At 41.1% G+C, this 15,137-nt stretch overlaps 1 protein-coding gene across 2 annotated transcripts in view; it reads right to left on the bottom strand.

The window, feature by feature from the left end:
* STIM2 (stromal interaction molecule 2) overlaps positions 1-13,546 on the bottom strand; it is a 61,347-nt gene extending 47,801 nt beyond the window's left edge. For both annotated transcript variants that reach the window (XM_030450224.1, XM_030450223.1), the window contains exon 1: positions 13,217-13,546. In XM_030450224.1, coding sequence (XP_030306084.1) covers positions 13,217-13,430 — 214 coding nt within the window. In that variant the 5' untranslated portion in view covers positions 13,431-13,546. The remainder of the gene's footprint in view (positions 1-13,216) is intronic.
* Positions 13,547-15,137: the final 1,591 nt, after the last annotated feature.

Genomic DNA, 15,137 nt, shown 5'->3' with positions numbered 1-15,137 from the left:
CAACATTGTCCACAATTCTCATCCTTCCTACTGCAAACACATATGACTAGTAATAAAACACTAGGAGAAACTCCAATGCTATGGCAGCTTGCAAAGACAGAGCAGGCAGCCCAGTATTTTGCTCGTGACTAAACCAAACACAGTTGCATGATACTGAACAATTGTGGGCGAGAATATCACAGTTTCTAATTTAGCACAACACTGTGATGAAGTACAAAGCAGTACTTGAAGTTCCCAGATGCAATTAATGCAGAGGCAGAACTGTTCTTTCCTTTTTCCATAGCTGTGCTTTAGTCTTATCTACAGATCTGAAGTATTTCTAAGAGTTTCAGAAGCACGTTAACTGATGGAAGTCTATGGTACTTCCCATGAGCATAGGCAGATAGGCTTCAAACCAGCCAAGCACTTTATTTCCATGAAATCAATAATCTAGCAATGCATGGAAATGCCATCTGGAACCTTGGCATTTCCAACTATGTGCTGCCATAGCCAGTGTTTTACAAGACCCACTCAATTCCTGAATCAAAAGTTTAGTAATAGAAAATGGAAGCATTTAGCTCTTCAGTATTTCCTTTTCTTAAGCTGAAGAAAAAAAAAAAAAAAAAAGTGGTGAAACAAATGAGGTGAGAAAGCCTGTTAAGGTGGCTGGTGCACACAGTAAGAACATACGAAACATGCACAACATTTGTTGGTGTAGAGAAGGCAAGGCAAGACAATACAGCAGCATGGCTAAACAGATAAAACAACTAAAATAATACTAAAGTACATGAAGAAACATTACATCCTAAAAAAGCTAACTTCCCTACGCTATTCAGACAAAGTCTGTAAAACAGTGTAAAAAAAAAGCTGAAGTGAATTCAATCTTCTCTACTAAGAAGCCTCAAACCTTCTGAAAGTAATACATTATGGCTAACATAAAAAAGAAGGCAAGAAGCAGTTAACAACACCTCCCTGCCCTGAGTAAAGTATTAATTATAGCTTCCTAGGTAGTATTACTGATTGGCTGAAATCTAATCCTGTAACATTTTAAAGCTAAATAAATGACATAGAAAATAAAGCTTAAGTGCACTTAAGAAGCACAGTAAACATAAATACCAAATTAATGTCCAATCTGAGCAGCAATTATTAATTCTGCAGCATTCAAAAACCATAAACACATGAAAGAAACAAGGCAAAAACACCTGACTCAAAAAGGCTCCTTAAACAGGATGAGGCACTGCTCCTAGAACATGCTCATGTAAAGCCAGGGGTGCAATGTGTTTTTGCCCTGTATCTGACACAAACACCCTCTTCACATTCAACAGAAACCAAGTGACACAGAGAGCAGAGTAAGTGGTGTGACCCACCTGTCTGAACAGGGATTTCTACCTCATGGCAAAACAAGTTTACTCTGCTACAGAAAAAGCCCAGATTCCTACTTCAAATGTTGACACCTCAAGAGATAGGAAAAGAATCCCACTGTTTAAGCTTCTATCGAGTGATACCATGGCACTTCAGCACCCCTGGGCCCACAAACACAACAATATTAAACAATAAATTAATGAACTAGTGAAGCACTAATTGCTACCCAAGCATGGTTTTCCCACCACATCTTGAGGTTTGCAGGGTCTGAACCATCAGCTTCTGCATGATGGCACAGTCTCAAACTCCAGTATAACAATAGCCTTGGCATGAGGAAAAGGCAAGCAGAAAAGGAAAAGGAAGCACTCTCACTGCTGGAAATACCCTTGGTGGGCAGCAAAGGCTGCTGGAGCTGGCTGTTACCCTCAGCTCTGGGCCCTGTATCCCACCAGTAACCATCCCACCACCCAATCCCTTCTGGAAGCAGCACTGAGGCCAAGGGCAAAGCCTTGTGCCTGCCCTGCTGAATGCAAATCATTATTTCCCTATCCAGACAAGAGCTAGAAGATGCCTGGGATTCATCCTTTGGCTGATGACACCTTGATAAAGATTTCTCACGATAGAATTATTTAACCATATTCAGATATCTAGGTATGCCTAATTATTTTTACAGTCTTTTAGGTTATGAAAGAAATATCTGAGATTGCTTTCATTACAACTAAAATTCCTATCTACTTCAGTTAGTAAGCAATTATTAATGTGCAATCACAGTAAAATCAAAGGGGTTTGCCTGCTTACCAAACCAACTAAGTAGACCCTGCACTTTGAAGTAATCTCTGTTAAACAGAAGTTTGAGATAGGGCAAAGAGGAAGCAAGTTTCAAAATATGTCTAGAAAGAAATCCAAGACCAACAGGTAAGGCTATTTCATTAAAAAAGTGAATGTGTCAGAGCCAAAGGCTCATTCTTCATGCAAATCTAACAGGCTACTTACAACACTTGGACAAGATGAACAGGAAAAGTACAGTATTTACCTTGCACTAGCACTTACAACTGCAATACCTCATTAGAACTTCAGTAGTAGCATTGCCAGCAGGAACACCCTAATTCACCCTTTATTAGGTCTCCAACTTATACTTACTTCACATACACTAAGAAAATATCCAGGAACTATGCTTCCCACCAGGTACCCAACAACCCTGGGGCTAAGTAAAATACATAATGTCTTACATGCTTTAGTTCCACACAATACAGAATGCTCTCTATCCAAGTTCCAATCTTATATTCACTACCTAGCCAAACAAAAGGAGCTTTTTCCAATATCCAAGCAGCTGAACAAATGGCAGCCTTTGAAGTGATCCCTGGACATATGCTGTTGTTTTCCACAGCTGTTTACAGTTGATATTTACAATTCTCATCTGCGTGCAGAAAGTGTCAGAGAACTTCATATTCAAGTCTGTCTTCTCCAAAATTCTGAATGCAAAACTTCCCAAGGAAAATACTAATTATAGCTCTGTCTTTATGGTGAACTACATTACCTATCCTGCTTCTAACAAGAACCTTATACACTCCCAATAAGCAGATCAAAATTAAGCTTGTCCTTTATGATTATTGAAAATAAAGCACAGACCTGGAAAATCATGCTTAATTTTCACTCCTTCAAACACCGTATTTCTTAATTTTCATCTGTAAAATGTTCATATTACTACCAGTGTTTCACTTCCGCTTTAATTTTTATTTCTGTACGCACAAAAAAAATCTGAAAAAAGCAAACTGAACCAGACACATAAGTGTCAAGTTTCACAACAGTGAATGACCAGAATTGAAGAATCACTTGTAAAAACATTCACCCAAAACTTTATATATATATATATATATATATATTCAAATGAAGATAATAATTACTTTCATATTTAAAGAATAAAAGCAGTAACTTGGGTAGCAAGACAATGGCTGTCTTGTTCTTTGGCTTGTGCAAGAATGTTAATCTGCTGCCTACAGTATTTTGGGCACAGAAGACTAAAAAGTGGCAAAAAAAATAAATCCTTGTGAATTTACAAATTTCTGGAAGAAATAAATTTCATCCTTAGGATACCATTGAGGAGAATGCAAACCAATACAGATCAACAGAAGGAACACAGTCCATTAAAACAATTTACAAAGCGAGTTAGTGCCAGCTAAAGTTTTGCTGGTCATTAAGTTGAAAACTGTCACAGAGGAACAGCTCCCAAAAGCTTATTGTAAAAATTATGACGCATCTTACTAAACATTGACATTCTCCTTTAAGCATTTTACCCTTACTCTTTCTACATTAGCAGTCATTTTAAATATTTGCACAAAACAAAAGTTAAACACTAGTGGAAAACAGCAAGTATTTATCAAACTGTCTGGTCTGAAATACCACAACTGTTCTTTGCAGTGTCACAGGAGACAAACAATACCATACAAATTGTTCCCACTGACTCAAAAGTGTCCATCTAATTCAACCTTGCACAGCACCACTCAGCAGGAGACAGTGCAGTAGAAAAGATCATGGTAAGAATAATTTTTACCTAAAAAAGCCCACACCCACAATTTTTGTTTGCAAAGCAAATCGCTGTTTCTAGTTTAATTCTAGTTGTTCATACATACAGGTGTGCTTTTCCCCCTCCTCCTGAGAACTGGGAAGCAGGGAGACATACCTATGGTTAAATCAATCTTCTGATTTTCAATTAATGCCCCCAGGCCCCATAGCATGAAAATACCAACCAGTCTTTCTACCATTGCCTCCTTTATAATATTCATGGATTTCAGAGATCACGTCCTCCCTATCACCTCCTAAATCCTCAAAGCCATCTGGCTGTCACAGTGCTCTTCCATCTCTCCCTCCCGCAGTCCCTCCATCTCCTTGGCCTTCCTTACTTCCAGCCCAGGGTTAGTTTTCTGAATCTGATTAAGAGGATCAAATTAGTCCAGCAAAAAATTAACCCAACAACTAAAATGAAATTGCTCAGCATGAGGAAGAAAACAGGCTGAACACCTAAACCACAGCTGCTACACATTGGCTTTAGCCTCAAAAGAACTTCGGCCACAGATCAGGTTTTTCAAAACAAGTCCTACTTTCTCTCCATACACAAAAACATATCAAGAGCATTAGCAAGTTTTATTCAAATCTTTTCTCAGTCTGTATATCCTTTCAAGTGACAACAATTAGTATTTCCTTTTCTTCATAAATTGTAGCATTTTTTCCTGAACAACAATCAGGCTTTTTTACAAGGAAAAAGCCACAATTACTCTTAAAAATCTCAAGTATGATGACTTATCAGAGCTCCAATTGTTCAGTTAAATCCAGTCCAAGTATATACTTAAAAGAGTAAAAAATACTGAATAAAATAAGCTCCTTCTCCACTTTTTTGCACTTAAGACACTACTACCTCATCATCCTGTCACAAAATATCATCAAGTACCATCAGAGATGTCTGCAGGCATCAGCAGTTTACACTGGGTCCCCTTCACTACTATGTTACATGTCTAAGCTAAAATAGTACAGTGCTCCATTGGCAAACTTCTGGTATCACAAAGATGCATCCTTTTTCTTCCCATTAAGGCCACATTTTACCTGGGATTATCAGTCTTTTTTAAGGAAATAGCTATTTCTGTGGAAAATATCACAGCAAAGGTTGTGTACAGACCTTCCATTTTCTCGAAATAAGGAAGTCTTACCACTCCTCAACATCAAGAGAAATTAAAGCCTTGAAATTAAAGCCTGCTGTTTGTAGGATACTATAAACAGACATAAGGCAACATAAAACAAGTGTCTAGGTTCTTTTTTTTTTTTTTTTTTTTGGTCACAAATCATGGATGCATAGTTTCCTAGGAAGGATGTTTACTTAATAAAGGAAACAAACCAGCTTTACTTGGATTCCTTTATAACAAAGTTTAGAATCAGTCAACTGGAGCCTTAGAGCTCAGATAGCTGTCAGGGTTTTTTTGTCTTTCAAACATCTACAGCTCAATCAGAATGGGACATGTCTTCACTGCCCTGTATTAATAAAATCACATTTCATCAGTTCTGATGAAGTAGATAGCTATGCCAGGCAAGTGATTTTAGTTTTGAGACATGCACTCTTTCTTACAGTAAATCAACAGGTAAAACCAAATCAACTCCCAAAACAAAAGTTTCATTCCAAAATGTGGATTTGTCTATTACTTAACTTGTTTGTGCTCATCTACGATAACTAATCTCTTTAAGAAGCCCTACTAATATCCTGGCTCTACTCCTAATCTAGAAGTCCACAATTCTGAATGTAAATTTTTCAGCTTCACAGTTGGTGACATCTGTATAAAACATGGCTTTTCAAGAGCAGCTAAATCTCCCTTGCTCACCTTTCCCAGTCACCTACTGTTTACTTGGGATGTGTGAGCTTCTGTTAAAATGCTCAATCCCAAGTTCCTCCAGAGCTGTTATCTGTGCACAGATGCCCTTGTGCAGCTGTACAGTGAACTGAAGCAGGGACTTGATCCTGCTGAAAAAAAATTTAATATCAACTTCCAACTCAATCGATTCCCCTGAACTAACTCACCTCCAATCAGCAGAATGTTAAGGGAGCAGCTGGAACACACAGCGCAGGCAGGGAGGGAAAGGAAGCAACAAGTTCAAAGGAGGAGCACCTCCTTCTGCAGCAACAGCCTAACCCAAGGTCAGTTTAAATCAGTAACAAAGCAACAGCCTTCAAAGACTGCAGAGCTAAAGGTCTGCTTGGTACTGCTGCCAGCAACACAACCAAAATGAGACCAATTATCAGGAGTGCAGTTTCATAAGACCAAAACCAAATATTTATCTACTTAAAATGCAGTCTTAGAATTAAATCCCAGAGAAAACATAACACAGGTTCATACGTCAGAGTCAATGGAGTCCACTTCATCCTCTTTTCTGTAATTTAGACTGGCATACTACTTCACTGTTTCCAAAGTATTTACAATATCCTCTGTGACCCTGACAGCACTATTTCAGTAGATAGGGACCATCAACCAGGTAGGAGAAGACACTAAGGCAGCTAGGTTCCAAAAAAAGTACTGGCAAATTCTTTCAAACAGGAAGAAAAAAAAATCTACAGCAGGGAAGACAAGAGTTGTCTTGATGCGTTTCATTTACAGCTAAAAATCATAAGTAGGAAAGGATATAAATAAATTTTTCCTTCCTGCCACATCTAAAGTATTGGACCTACATATGACTACATCGTATAGTTTTCCTTTTTGGCAAAACAGTAAACAATACTTGTACTAAAAAAGTGATTTCCTCTTCATTCCAAACCTATTTTTAAGTCTTTAGGCAATGAATATAATTTAAGCCAATTAAATTATTTTTCATACAGACATGCAACATTACAGCAAGAAATCTTGCAAACCTCTACATACAGCAATCCAGAACTAAACTACCATAGAAGCAAGTCTTGTACTCTAGTACTAGTTAATTTTCTTATTTGTTTCAAAATCATCACAAACCACATTGTTTGTGTGTTTTTGTTTCTTTGTTAACAATATAGTGTTTGTGAATTGTTTTTCAAATAAAAATACTGGGTGCCATTTTAACTTGAGGAAAAACTAATCAAACTTGTCATTTTCAGACTATAGGAACAACATAAAACCTAGGAAATCACTGATCGTTTACTAACATAAAATTCACCTGATTACTGAATCTAGTAAGGTTAGGAGTGAAGAATGCATTTCAAGTAAAAGCCTGAAGTTGGTATAAATAAAACCCGTGCAGCATACTGACAAAAATTATGTTGATAATTTTCTAGGAAAGCTTTCTGAATATATTTCTACATATGAATAGGGACTGCAGTGTAAGTCTCAAAAAAATCACATACAGAGCCACTCACTTATTCATCAAAAACCACACAGAGGGTGAAAAACCCAAACACAACTGTTCAGCAGTTATTGCTGACCACTCTCCATAGCAGTCTAAACAGGTTATTTACTATTAAGAATAAGACAACATTTTTTGTGAAATTTTCCTTTCTAAATAATTAATTTAAGATGCAGTGAACTCTAAATCTTAATTAATTCACTTCACAGGGTTACCTGATGAAACAGAGAACTGTTCCTTTACTGTGGAATCACAGAATGTTAGGGGTTAGAAGGGACCTCCAAAGATGGAGTCCAATCCCCCTGCCAGAGGAGGGCCAAGACCAGGGCAGGTCACACAGAAATGCATCCAAACAGGTCTTGAAAGTCTCCTGAGAAGGAAACTCCACAAACTCTCTGGGGAGCCTGTTCCAGGGCTGTGTAACTCTCTTACAGTAAAGAAATTCTTCCTCATGTTGAGGTGGAACTTCCTGTGCTTTATCTTGAATTGCCCTTCATCCTGTCACAGGGCACAAGTGAGAAGAGGTTGTCCCTTCCTTCTTGACGCCCAGCCCTCACTATTTATACACATTAATTAGATTCCCCTCTGAGTCTTCTCTCCAGACTAAACACCCCAGGTCCCTCAGCCTTTCTTCGTAAGACAGATATTCCAGTCCCTTCATCATCCTCACAGCCCTGCCTTGGACTCTCTCAAGTAAACCCCTTTCCCTCTTGAACTGCAGAGCCCAGAACTGGATGCAGTACTCTAGGTGCTGTCTCACTAATAAGAATCTCACTTGATTTTGGGATCCTCACTGTGATTATGTGGGGGAAAAGTAAATAAATAAATAAGGTATTAAAATTTTAACTGGAGGCACTACCAGAGGGCTGGGCTACTGACAGGTTTTAAATGCTTCATGACGCAGATGAAAAAGTAGGAAAAAGAAGGCATTTACAAGAGGAAAAGAATCAAAGCTATCTTTGCATTCCTATAAATCCTGAGCTACTGCAAATGTTAAAAGCTTCATAAAATTTAAGTAGCCGCAACAACTATTCCAATTTACTCAGGTTTCTGTGGTGCTGCTTGTGGTTTTCAATACAATCTGTAATAGCCAGTGACAGGTTCCCTACCACCTCTGTATCCAGGAATCACCTGCAGGAGAATAACACCATCTCTATAGAGAGTAAATTTTCTCCTGATATACTTAAATATCTTTGCTACTGACCACAAGAATGAGATTTAAAAAGTCAGTAGTTGTTACCACTTAATTCAAATTCTGCTCACTCAAATGAGTTCTGTTACCATGTTGTCAAAACAGGTAACATCTAAGTTATGTATTTTATCTTACATTACTTATATTACGTATATTTATCTTATATTTGACCACATATTTTATCTTGAAATTTTAGTTAAAACTATGGAGTACTTTTCATTACACAGATTTAAAGATTCCTCTAACAAGTCTCAAAAAAATGCCATGCTCTTGGGATTGGAAGAAAAAGGAGAACAGTGCAGAAGAAGGAAATAAAAAGAAAAAATAATAATAGAAATAAATTCTCTTTCCTTAAGCTTGATATGCTCACAGGTATAAAGTAGACAAATGGACATTTTAGAGCATCCAATCATCATGTTCTGTTTATGCTAATTCTAAACTTTAACAATGCATTATCATTTTAGTCACCCCTCCCCCTTTCAGATATCCAAAGATAGTTTCCATAGTAACAGGAGAGACTTAAGAGTATTCGAAAGCAGAATAACACAGAATAACTTACGTAATAACTTGAAACCCACCTTGGTTTGTAATGTATATGTGTTTATTTTAGGACAAAATATATGCTGGTTATTTACTCTTAACACATACCATATGTGGCAAAGATAAACATCTCAAGTTCCTGCATTTTAAAAAGCGAGCTTCACAGATATAGACTAATTCCAGTGAAGTTTTCTCATGCAGATTTCTGCAGTAGATCAGTCAACTCTTATGTAAAATAATACTTTTAACAATGCATTAAAAATCTCCAAAAACCTGTAGCAATTTTCCTACTTTTCCCACATGACAGCTCTTTGCAATGTTACTCTCCCCTGATGCTGACTGAATTGAGGACAGGCATTCAACACAAAAAGGGCATACAAACTGCAGCACACAAGCTTAGAAGCAATTCAAAGGATATCAAATTGCCTGTTTGATACAAATTTCAAAAAAGAAAACTACATTATTAGGTATTTTTCATAGTGATATTATCATAATGGAAAATGTTATCAAGACCAACTCTTGTCATTTGGTCCAGTCCTCCTTTGCAAGTGCGGAGCAGCACAACCTACAGCAGATCAGTATCACTGAGGTAAGTTACAAGAAAATGAGTCATGCCCAAGTTGCGTAGGAGCAGCTCGCCAGAATCTGGTAGGAGGTCCCCAGAAAAGCAGAGCTGTCTTCAGAAAGCTTATAGCTAAAAGGGCAACACAAAAACCTGCTGATGGAGGGATGATACTGAGTCAAAGAATTCCAGGGAGGGTGTGAAGAAAAAGGGTCTACTACAGACTACTGCAAGATGAGAAAAAGAAAACACCAGCAAAATAACCTGACTAATTCCCAAGAGTAAAAACAGGGAAATCTTCACAAGAGGTGAAGCTGGTGGCCAAGGGAAAAACCTCACAGGTCACACGAAGGTGCAGAATGCACTGAGGAGTTAAAATGATAACACTGGAAGGCAAAGATACTCAGCTATAGACAAAAAACTTACAAGTGCTTGAGATCATAGAATCAATCTCTGAGCAGGATTCCAGTGCCACTCAGCTACCTAAAGGCTGAGATTTTTCCTGGCTGACTTGGTTTTTAATCTTTGTTTCAAAAACCTCTGCCAATCCAAAGAACTACTGCTGTTTTTACTGTATCTTGTAATTATGACACTTCACCAACTGCTATCAAAACCTGGAAGCCTCGTTGCACAAGGTTCCTTTGCTGGGTTTCTCCTATTCATTAGCATTAATAAAAAATACACTAACAAAGCTGAGAACAGAGAAGAAACTAATTAGATATGAGGGACAGAAGACTGCATGGAGATGCTGAAGTCAACCTGCTCTAGTGAAGGACTCAACATTTCTTACCAGAAAAGGTAAGACCAGATCATGAAAAGCTTAGAGATAAACAAACAGAAGAAATGGAAAATGGAGAAAAAAAAAATTTCATCACTAGAGAAATTTATTAGCCTTAAAAAGCAGTGTGCTAGGGAATGACATAAGTCTCACAGATCAAAACACCAGTCCATGCCAAAATAATCATGTGATGATCATTTAGCTATGCAACCAAAATCACTGCATACCTTGTATTACTCCACCATACATCAAGCTCCACACACAAAGATCAACTCCCAAATGGATAATTCAAGCCCAAAAAGGTCACTGTCACCTTAGAGAAGCAATTCTGCTTGTGCCATCACATAAGGCAGGACATCCTTCTGCTGTTTATTAAATTTGTCTATACACCCCTTTTCTGTCAACTGTCTAGATTATCTTTGCCAGCTTCTTCTCTAACCCAATATAAACCTCCAGTAATGGGAACGTGTTGAAAGATCTGCATAACTCAGCTGTTACAGGTAAAAATTTTCCAGCTTATTTTCAACCTAAATTTTGCCCACAATTTACTTCCTCTTACCCTACAACCTAACCACAGAAAAAAATGCAAAGAGGTTAAAAATCAATATGCTTCTATGAACTTTTTTTCACATATACATCCCTCCCACAGCCTATTCCATCCCCCAAAATAAAGCAATATTTTAAGTATTTCCTTTTCTGCATGTCACAGGTTCTGAGCCTCTCAATCCACACTGCTGCTTTCCTCTATATTTTTTTAGATTAATATTCAAGACCAGACACAAAAGTGCAATAAAAAAAGAAAAAAAGCCTTCTGCAATTTAAAGTGGAGGGTAATATCCCAGGATAGCACCTACTTTTTGCCAGCTGCATAATGTTGCTTATTCAGATAAAGCTATGACTAGAACTCCTGGGTTATTTCCTACAGCTGCACTGCCCATACACTTCCGACAGCCTCTTCTTAGTACAGCATGTTATGCTTAGCATGCTTTCTTTTTTCTGAACTGTACTTCTCAAACCTATCAAAATTACTTGAATCACAAGTTTATTCTATTCTTCTCCAAGAAGAATGTTCTCCATGGCACACCTCCAAGAAAGACAAATAATATAACTAACATCACCCCCTGAATGTCACCTTGTTTTTCCCCAACCTTCAAGAGTTCTTCCAGCTTTGCAAAGGCCGACATAAAACTATTTAGGGATTAGTTACTACACAGGCAAACAATTCCCTTGATTAACTGAAAGGCTTATCAAGCAGATAAATATGGAACTATGTTAAAAACCTCCTAAAGACTAAAACTGATTCTAAGAGGGCTTTTAAACGTGCATATTTTGCAGACCAAGCTGTCATGTAATACAACAAACCCACCTATAACATGTTAGATTTCTCACATACATGTACTTCTTCAACAGATTCTTGCACTGCGGGGCAAGGGGGCCACCAGGGCAGCTGAAAAGCATCTCAGTACTTTTATAGTCCATAAAATGTAGCAACATTTACTTTTTTCCATACAGACTGACAGATCAAATTGGTCAAGCATGAAATGCAGACAGCATCAGCACTATACGTAGGAAAAACTGCTTAATACCACCTACAACCAGATTACCTGGGGAGAAGAAAAAGAAAAAAAAAAAAAAAAACTGTTCCAATACAGGATTTTCACAACACCTTTGGGAGATACAACTGCTGGTTCACAGATTGCGGATGTTTCAACTTCCTTAGTTCATAGCCAACAGACAGGACAATTTCGGTTTCAGAACTGCTGTGTCCTCAAACAAGACTGCTAAATCATGCAGCTCTGCATCTCCATCTCAGTTACTTCAGGAGCATCGTTAAAGTTTCATTAGTTGTAATTAAAATTCGTGTTTTAAAGTGTTACGTCGAGAAAAAACTCACGCGTGTTTTAGTGCAGGATGTCAATACTATTTCAAACATCAGAAGTTTTTCTCTGTAAGAAACGCACACTGCTTAGATTCAGAAGGGATGTGGCTTTTTTCTTCTGTCTTCCACTTTCTGTACTCTCCCTCCAATTAGTGAGCTCTTTAGAAAGCACATTATGAGACAAAACAAAGTTCTAAACCTTTTTCAGTAGTTCCTAAGATACAAATCCTATTTTTGTAAGTGAACAGTCCAAAGACTGTGAAGCTGCTCATTACAAGATCGGTTCAGAACACGCGTAAGCAACGCAGAACCGTCGAAGTCGGATGAAATTGACTGCTTTAAACGTTTCAGTGCAACTGTAGTTAACTGCGGGCATTACCGTTTCCCAGAAACACGGCTGTATACACGCATCCTCTTGTTTAAAAAGAATTAAGGACAGTCAGAAAAGCTTCCCACACGTTTCTAGATAACTAAAACCCTTATGAGGGGGCGGGATGGACACCTTTGCCTTCACGGTCCTGGGCGTTGTGCTGCCACAGGGCAGGACCCGCAAGTTGTCCGGGGCGGATCAGATCACCGCCTGCTCGGGGCCGCTGCAGCCGCCAGCCCCGCACCAGGAGCCGCCAGCCCCGCACCAGGCGGAGAACCCGCCCCGCGGCTGCGGGCGCCTCACGGCTGGCGGGGCCCGAGCAGCCCAACCTCCTGCCCGGGCGGCATCGCGGGCGCCGACGCGGAAGCGGTGGCTCCAACTCTCAACAATATCGCTATTCAACAGGATCCTGCAAATATCCTGCAGCGGCGGGAGCCCTCCCGGGGAGGAGCGGCTCGGCCGGCGCCTGGCCAGCCCCCGCCGGGGCAGTACCGCAGTGCCGCCGGATCCCCCCCACCTCCGCCTCTGCAGAGCCGCATCGAGGCTTGCCCCGCGGCGGAAGGAGGCGGCTGAGAGGCGCCCAGGAGGACCTCGCCAGGAGGGGCAGGGCCCCGGCAAGCAGGAGTCTGTCCCCCCGCCCCCCCCTTCACCGCCAAGGGGATGCTCCCCCCCGCCCCGCCGGCCGCACGGACGGGAGCCGTTACCTGCCACAACCGCTGCCGGCTCTGCCGCAGAGGCGAGGGCGCCTCCCCGTCCACCCCGACGGCCACCGCCAACGTCCGCAGCCTCCACCTCGCATCCCCCGCCGGCGGCAGCAGGCAGGAGCAGCACCAGCCCCAGCCCCAGCCCCAGCAGCAGGCAGGTCGGCACCGGGGTCGTCGCCGCTGCCCGCCCGCACCGCGCTCGGAGCCCGTTCATCGGTACCGCCGCTGTAGCGAAGCTGAAGGACGGACGGAAGGAAGGAAGGAAAGGGCTGGAGCTCCGCCGCGCCGACGCTGCCCTCTCCGGCGGCACGAACGCGCCTCAGTGCCGGCCCCACGCTGCCTCCCGCCGCTTCCGGCGGCCACCGCTGCCGCCCGGGAGACACGTCACCGCGCCGTGACGTCACCGGGAAGGAGTGGCGGGACCGGACCCGGGCTCAGCGGGAGGGAACGGGCGGCAGCGTCTGCCCCGACCCCGGGCGGGAAACTCTGAGGGCGGTTGTGGAGCCGGAGTGGTCCCGCCTCACCGGTGTGCTGGGCTGTGGGGTTCGGCCGGCTGCCTGCCCGCCCTGCAGAGAGGCTGTGGCGGGGGGAGGTCCCCGCGGTGAGGAGTCACCTGAGGAGAGAGTTCGGAAGGGGAAGAATGTGTGAGAAACAAGGCTCGGCTCGGCGTCTGCAGCCCTGTCAAGAAAAAAAAAAAAAACAAACCCACAAAACCAAAACAAATCTGATCCCTTAGAACTGAAGTCAGGAGAACTAAGCCCTCAACAAAGGTTAAATCCTGATTTAATGGTGTTTAGGAACTTGGCAAAACAATTCGAAAAACAACTTTTTGCCTAAGAGATTTTAATCGAGCCGCTCAATGGAATTAAAATTTATATCGTGCCTTTGCCCTGTACAAACCTGTTGGATTTTCAGCCAGTCTGCTCTGACACATTTAACTGAATAACACGGCTTTGAAGACCAATTTAATATCTCAGATACACTACGCAAGAAAATAACGCAGCACAGATGGTAAAAATCAGATAAACATCACATTCCACTGTTACAGTCACCTAACAAATAGCAGAAACGTTTTGAAAGGGTCTTGAGCAAACCCTTTGCCTGCTTTGTAAAGCTACAGGTGACAGGAGCATGGGGTGCTCCAAGCTGCTTCCACAGCTCAGCAGAATCCAGAAATTCTGCACTATTAAATGCAGCAGGAAATAATTTCTCTAGCAACATAGTTAATGTGCACGCTTCATCCCAGCTAAAGCACATTATTATGGGGAAAGAAAAAAACCCGGGGAGTTGGAAAATGTGTCTAAAGCAAATGAGCTTCATTTGGATTGTGAAGTCTGTGCCTTATCATTTCTGTTGGCTGACTCCAACAGCCCTAAAACACCTACAGTATCTGACCAGATCTTGTGCAAAGAGAACAATGTAATGCCTGCATCTAGCAAAAGCTTGTTCAGTGCTGTTTAACTTTAGGGAGGGGAGCTGGAGCAGAGTAAATTCCCCAGATAGAAAGAAAGAAACCAGCTGCTAGTTTCATTAATTAGTTAAATTTAAAATATAAAGAAAGAGGGATTCATAAAAGGGTAGTTGAAAGAAACAAGTTTCCTGAATGAGTGTGAACTGCTTAGGCCAAGAGACACTGGAGTCAAAGATGGGACTGCACAAGTCCTATAAATGCCGTACGTCAGAATAGCTGTGAGATGGGGACAGTAACAGAGAGCCCTGCAGTGAAAACGCTGTGGGGCTGAAGCAGAGAATGATCCATGTTAAAAATCCTCCTGCAAAGTCCTTTCATTTTCATCCCTTGCTTTCAGCTACAGATCCCCAAATCAGGAATTGTGGAATGAGTTGTTTTCAAGCAGTGCTTGTCTGCTGGAGCTGAGGGAGGTCTCCAGTGGGCAGGGCATCTTAGCAGGAGATCTCATAG

The sequence above is a fragment of the Calypte anna genome, chromosome 4A (assembly GCF_003957555.1).
Source record: "Calypte anna isolate BGI_N300 chromosome 4A, bCalAnn1_v1.p, whole genome shotgun sequence".
NCBI lineage: Eukaryota > Metazoa > Chordata > Aves > Apodiformes > Trochilidae > Calypte > Calypte anna.
Note: the sequence above shows the minus strand (reverse complement) of the source record. Positions and strands in the feature narration are given on the sequence as shown.